This window comes from Alexandromys fortis, unplaced genomic scaffold (genome assembly GCF_014885135.2).
Source record: "Alexandromys fortis isolate MF-2015 unplaced genomic scaffold, M_Fortis_MF-2015_v1.1 scaffold_10, whole genome shotgun sequence".
Taxonomy (NCBI): Eukaryota; Metazoa; Chordata; class Mammalia; order Rodentia; family Cricetidae; genus Alexandromys; species Alexandromys fortis.
Genome location: NW_026067895.1, coordinates 6,163,117 through 6,170,525, shown reverse-complemented (window position 1 = coordinate 6,170,525; position 7,409 = coordinate 6,163,117). Strand labels below are relative to the sequence as shown.

The window sequence follows — 7,409 nt, the reverse complement described above, 5'->3', positions numbered from 1 at the left end:
AGGCCTGTATCTACCTCTTGAATGCTGTGATTAAAGGTCTTACCTTTGACAGAGAAAATCAGCAACACAGCCAGAAGCTGTTTAACCCACTCATACTAACATTGTTTGCCATGATGGCATTTTTAGATTTATCCCACTCCACCTTAAATTATGACAAGTTTTTAGACTCTTTTTTTTTCCTGTTGTTAAATTTTGCTTGCGTGTTTATAGGTGGTATGCCTCTGTATGCATACGTGTTCCCATGTTTGAATGCATACATGTGTACAAGCCTGTATAGACCTGGAGTCGACGTTGGGTGTCTTTCTCAGTTGCACCACACATTTATTTATGGAGGCAGAGTTTCTCCCTGATGCCTCAACTCGGGGACTCTGGTTACTCTAGCTAGCCAGATGGCCAGTCTGCCCAGGACCTAAGACCTCAGCCTCAGTGCTGAGAAATCAGGAGGCTGCAACTCATGCCTGACTTTCCCATGTGTTCTGGGGTCCAAACTTCAGTCCTTATACTTCTCCAGAAAGTGTGTGACTAAGCCAACCTCTGGCCCCAAGCTCGTAGTTTCCATAAGAACTTACCGAGCTCTCCTTCTAGCAAGTAGCGATGCCTGCAGCGATGAATTCAACTTCAGCATTAGAGAGAACACTAGGAAGATTCCACCAATTCCCACACATTTCCCATATTATTGTACTGTTAAAACTTTTTATAAGAATGTTATTTGTCTTTCAAAGACAAATGTAATATGTACTCGCTCATAAGTGGCCTTTAGGCATAAAGCAAAGGAAAACCATCAGCCTACAATTCACAATCCCAGAGAACTTAAACAACAGAGATGACCTGCCTGGATCTAATCTACGTGGGAAATAGGAAAGATAAGATCTCCTGAGTAAACTGGGAGTGTGGGAATCATGGGAGAGGGCAGAAGTGGAGGGAGGAAGAAGGGAGAAAAACAAATAGCTCAATAAAAACAATAAAAAAGAACATTATATTCCCTTATAAAAATGAACCATGGCTGACATCAAAATGTTTGAGAGTTTGGGTATGGGATAGATAGAAGGCTTGAGTGTTAAAGTCATAGGTTCCCACGTTGACATGGAGGACCACATGCTGGGACATTTAGGCTGCACTGATACAATGCTTTAACCGAAATAGGGAAGACCCAACTTTTCACATGTTTATACAGAATTTATTTTTTTTGGGGGAGATACTTGGACAACTAGGTTGGAATGAATTATTCTCCATTTTACAGTAGTAAATTTGGTTAAATCGTGATTAGGAATAGGAGGCTGATGCACAGACACAAGTGTCCTAGCTGTGCAGGCAATAAAGCCTGGACTTGTGTGGGGGGTTTGAGTCAGGGCCTCCAGTATAGCCCTGAGTGACCTTGAACTCAGCCTTTCTGACTCACTCTCCAAAGTGCTGTGATTCTGAGTGTGTTTTTAGTTTTGTCATTGTGTGTCAGTTTGTGCCCAAAGAGGATCTGAGGAAACACCAAATGGGAAACAGCAGTAATCTGGGGATCTCGGCAGGAGTGGAATTGGGTCACCAAGTACCAGCTTCCTACATCACGTATTTAATAACAATTGGATTTTATAAAACAAAGCATTTTATAATGTTTTGAAAAGCCATATATTTTGTAATAGTTAGATTTTTGTATTTACTATATAATCAGAAAAGAACTAGTTTAAAAAATAGAAAAAAAAAGTTTTAAAAATATTCATTTCTTTGTGTGTGTGAAGGTTTTACCTGTATGTTTATATACCACTTGTGTGTCTGGTGTCTTTGGAGACCAGAAGAGGATACTAGGTCCCCTGGAACTGAAATTACAGATAGTTGTAAGCTGCCTTGTGGGTGCTGGGATTCGAATCGTGGACCTTCTGTAAGAACAGAAAGTGCTCTTGCTGCCTGCACCATTTCTCCAGCTCTCATTTTTTTTCTCCACCTGCACAAAACCCTTATGATAAAAACGATGACAGTAGAGGCAGTGGCTGACTGTTCCACAGGCATTGAAGTAATTGCTGTTCATGTCTTTCTTTAACAGTGCAAATCAAAGTGGAGGAGAAAGAAGACGACACGGAAGAAAGCTCAAGTAAGGAAGGGTGGGCTCCTAGGGAAGAGTTTCCGGCCGATGGTAGGGCATGCACCTGCCATCTTGTCTCCAGAACCACTGCACAAAACTACACGAGTGTGTGGGCGTGCTTTCTGCCAGTCTCATTGACCAGTGAATAGAATCCTCACAACTTCCATATACACGTACACATGTGCATCCATGAATGCACACATCACACACACACACATACACACACACACACACACACACACCTTACAAATGGTTCGCTGTGAAGAATATAGTAATGTTTAACATTTTTCTTTCTATTTCTGTTCTATTTTTACTGGGAAAACCTTGACTGATGACAAAACAGATTGGCTTTCCCTGAACTGTAATATTTATTTCGTGCTTGGCTTGGTGATACACGAGAGGTAGCACTTTGAAAGCAGAGGCAGGTTAATCTCTGTGTGTTAAAGGCTAAACTAGACTGTGTAATAAATTTCAGGCCACTCTGTACACACACACACATACACACCTGTTTGCACATGTCCAGGTTGAATTATATACTAGGATGTTTGTGCTGACCAGATGATTCAATTAAAACAAAAGAACATGTCTGTCTTGTGGACCCAGTTCCTAGATAGTTTGTATGAACTGCTACCTTCTTCTCACTTTGGAGAGGCTCAGCTCAAGAGCATGAATCAGGTCCCTTTCCAGGCACCCAGGCCACTCATGGGCAGGAATGTTAGAAATATCATTATATGAGCAAACATTTTGATTTTTTTAAACCAAGAATGAAAGAGCAGTATCTAAGGAACAGTTCATTTTTAGGGACACTGGGCTGACAATTTAATATCCATACAGTACAAGCAGACCACCAGTGGTACCCTACGAGCTCCATCCCCAAAATGAAAACAACCTAAAGCTTCTCTATGTCTTGGTTTCATTTGCTTAGAAGAATTGACTTGAATTGACTTATTTTTTTGGCATTTGCAATTTTGTCTATTTGTAAAATTCGGCCCTTTCTGGCTCTTCTAGCCCCTGGCAACCACAATTCTATTGTTAACTTCTGAGCCTGAAAAATTTAGGCATCTCATGTAAGTGTAATCATGTGCTTTTTGTCTTTCTGTGTGGCTTATGTCACTGGATGTAGCATCTTCAGTGTTCACATGCATTGTATGAAACAGCAGTGTTCCCTACATTTTACAGCTCAAATATCCTATTATATGAACATAGTACATTTCTTGTCTCTGATGATGAATGTTTCCGCTGTTCCTTTATCTTGGCTGTTGTGAAGAGTGATTCAGTGGCTATGAACAAGATCTCAGTTGAGTTATTTGGGTTAATGCCTGTGACTGGCATTGCTGAAGCACCAGATACTTTTATTCCTATTGAAGAATTCCATGCTTATTATGGTGGTTTACTATGTTACCTTCCTACCAGCATTGCACGTGGGCTCTAATTTCTCCATATCATTGCCATCATTTATTGTATTTTTGATGAGTTATCCTAGTAAAAATGAACTGATGAGATCGTACTGCAATTTTGGTTCCCATTTCACTTATGATTAAAAGTATAATACATACCTTCATGTCTGTTGGCCAAGTTGAATGTCTTCTTTAGAGAGATCTTTTTTAAAGTCTTTTAGTTATTTTAAAGCATAGACAGTTACTATTACTTTATCTTAAGAGTTCCTTATGTATTTTGGACATTAGTCCCTTTTCAGATACATGGTTTTCAAATATGTATTTTATTCTGCAGAATATTTTTTTAGTGAACTATTTCCATTGTTGCATAAAAGCTTTGCTTTTGATGGGGCCCCATGGCTAAGCACAATGGTTCATTTTTTTGGTGAGTACAAAGGGAGAGGAAAGGAGACAGGTGTACTCTCCGCACTGGAATAACTTTTGGAGTTATTCCAAAAGTCTTCTTTGCATGAAGGAAGCCTGAGGCTCGCAAACACTGAGCTTAAGCCTTTTGAAGTAAGACAGCTCTTCAGAGGTGGTACATCTGGAGCATGCTCAGTTTATGTTATACATTGTGGAGCAAGCTCTGCTAAAGCGTTATCAGTCAAGGAGAAAAAAATAATCAACATATTCTTGGGCCTGATTAGCTCAAGGCCATGGGCATATGTATGAAATATTACAATGTAGACAAAAATATTTCCATCTATGTTTAGCAAGCATCCTAAAGATGACTGGCAGAAATATTTCTTGGTATACTAAAGTACTTTTCTCCAAAATGGTTTTAGCTGAAACCATAGGAAAAGGAAATCTTTGCTCTAGAGGGCGACTCCTCTCTCAGCTCCTAACTGTACACTAACTACTTTTGGTTTTATTGCTTGTACTTTTGATGTCATGTACAAGAAATCATTACTAAAATCAGTTATTATAAAGCCTTTCCAGCATATATTCTTTGGAATTCTACAGTTTTATAGCCTATATTCAAGGCTAATACATTTTGAATTGATATTTGTTATAGTATAGACTAGGGGTTTAGATCTATTTTTCACAGAGCTATCTGGTTTTTCTAGTGTTGTTTGTTCATGACCTCATTTTCTATTCTTTGGCATATTTCTGAATATCACTTCACTGTACATGCTCATGTTTCCTTTGGGACTCTCTGTTCCCTTCTATTGGGCTACATGGATGTTCTCTATGTCAATAACATTTTGGTTTTATTTATTTATTTTTAAATGAATATTTATTTATTATGTGTACAGTGGTCTGCCTGTATTTATGCTTGGATGCCAGAAGAGGGCACCAGATCTCATTATAGATGGTTGTGAGCCACCATGTGGTTGCTGGGAATTGAACTCAGTATCTTATGTTAAGTGCTTTTCTACATCTATTGATGTGATCTTTGTCCTTCATTCTGTCAAGGTAGCAATGTCACATTATTTGAATTTTGCATTGAACTGTCTTTATATCTCATTGATTAATTTTACTTGGTTACAGTATGCAGTCTTTTCACTATGTTGTTACATTGAGCTCACTAATGTTTCATTGTGAAAATTTCATCTATATTCATCAGAAATAATCTTCTCTAGTCTCTCGGGTATGACAGTAGAGTGGGTCTCATGGAATGAGTTAATATTCCTTCTTTTCAATTCTGAAGTGTTTCATAAGGACTTATACTAATACTGAAAAACACTCACTAGAACCATCAGACAGCATTAACTTTTACTTAGACTGTGGGTTCACTAGTCAATCAAGTAAATATAGGTATTATATATTTTTTAAAGGATGGAAAAATACAATTTCAGAAAACTAAACGAATTACTTGGAATCAACAATGAAGAAGAGTTTGGTATGGTACCTGTAGTCCCAGGAGCTTGGGAGACAAAAGCAGGACAATCCATTGAACCCAGTAGTTTGTGCCAGTCTGGTCAAATTAAGCAGACTTCTAAAATGAATACTAAATTCCAAAACAAGGGTGGATAATTTGAACTAGGAAGACTCTCAGGATTTAATCAATTTCTTTAAAACTGTTTCAGTTTATAGACATTTCCTTGTGAGTTCTGTTTTCTGTCCTAGGAAAACTAGTAATAAAAGCACAATGCTTTATAATTTTACATTACATGTTACATGGTAGCCTTCAAACTCGAGGCTACGTTGAATGGTTTTAGAAATCATAATATAGTGCTAAACTTCAAGATATCGATTTATCTTAATAAATTATAACTGAAGCTATAAGGATTAATTGTAACAGAGAGACCCATATTTGCATATTTGACTAGATGAACCACAGAGCAAATTAAGTTAGGTGTGTGTGTGTGTGTGTGTGTATGTGTACGTGTGTATAAAATACTATTTCATATTACATTGTGAGGAACTAGTAGCTGCACTCACTGATATGTGGCACATTTATTAAAAAGTAAGAATAAACTTGTTAGTGAGAGAAAGCAGGCACTTTCTAATGCTTCTTATTGATGAGTCAACTGTTGCGGTCAGGTGAAGAAGAAGACAAACTACCTAGGAGAGAGAGCTTGAGACCCAAGAGGAAACGGACTAGGGATGTCATCAAAGAGGATGATCCGGAACCTGAGCCAGAGGATGAAGAAACAAGGAAGGCAAGAGAAAAGGAAAGGCGGAGGAGGCTGAGGAGAGGAGCGTAAGTTATTCCTCCTGTATAGCTGGTGGTATTATTATATAAAAACACGCGAAAGAGGATTGCTCTATGTGGGGACTCACTGGATTTCACATCAGTCATTAAAATTACTTCTAGTAAGATAGTCTTAAAGTGATTCTGCCATTTTCCTCCACTTGAATATATTTAAATACTAAAATATACTTTTAAAAATGAATACACAGTGAGAATGCACTATGAGAAATTCCCCCGTGAAAGACTTAAATTGTTACAGGCTATTACAATGCTATGGTTGTTTTAAATATTTGAAAATTGTATAGAAAGATCCAGAAGAATGAGCTCTGCTCTCTTTAGCTTATGGAGAAGTATTTCGTAAAATCCGACTAAATGCAGTACAGGAGCTCTCTGTACACACTTTTACAGTTTTATAGCGTTATTAATAAAGAAAATGAGTATAAGACAGAGTCGTATGTAGTATTTAAAGCTGAGAATGTTAGCTGCTGGGAATTTTGTAGAAAGAAAGTATGCTGGCTTTTGAAATAGAAGGTTAGGGACACACACACACACACACACACGAATTTAATTTGTTTCTTGTTGTTTTGAAGACAGGATCTCACTGTTGGTTGCCCTGGAACTCACTGTGTAAAGCACGCTGGCCTCTGAAGTGCTAAGATTAAAGGTGTGAGTCACCACAGTCAGTTCATACTTATGTTAAAAAAATTCAGCATCTTTTAGCTTCAGACTTTTATTTCTGACACTGTAGAGAGTAATGTATTTAAATGCTATTTTTAAAAGATCCAAGAAGATTAGTTTTTGGATTACTGGAAATTTGCGGGTGGCAAGAATTGCGGGAAAGCGTGCCTGCACACATCTAGTCTGCGAAACCGAGGCTCTGTGAAAAAGATTCCAGTAAAGAGCTAGCCTGTTCTATACCTGCAGGTTATGGGCTTTGTGGACTACCATCAGGCAATACGACCCAGTCCTCTCCTTCTCACTGAGGAATGTCCTCATCTAATCCTCCCAAGATGGTATTTTTCAGTGTTCAATAAGTATATTGCACTAACCCCAGAAACAATCATTATGTAATGAAACCATATGGAAAATTGTCAGGTAGGGAGGAAAGCTCTGGCTTAATAGACTGTACTTTTTTTTTTAAGAAATGTTTTAGCTTAAGTTTTGAGTTTCCTTTCCATTGTTATTTCTTTTTCCTCCTCCTTAAATACCATGGTGTCATTTGCTTTAGATTTTAGCTCCGATATTTTTTATTTGCATTTTCTTT

The 7,409-nt window shown here is 37.9% G+C and overlaps 1 protein-coding gene across 1 annotated transcript in view; it reads left to right on the top strand.

The window, feature by feature from the left end:
* The first annotated feature begins 999 nt into the window (after nt 1-999).
* Nucleotides 1,000-7,409, top strand: part of Tmc1 (transmembrane channel like 1) — a 96,520-nt gene continuing 90,110 nt past the window's right edge. The window contains exons 1-3 of the mRNA XM_050160281.1: nt 1,000-1,030; nt 2,033-2,080; nt 5,995-6,154. Coding sequence (XP_050016238.1) covers nt 1,000-1,030; nt 2,033-2,080; nt 5,995-6,154 — 239 coding nt within the window. The remainder of the gene's footprint in view (nt 1,031-2,032; nt 2,081-5,994; nt 6,155-7,409) is intronic.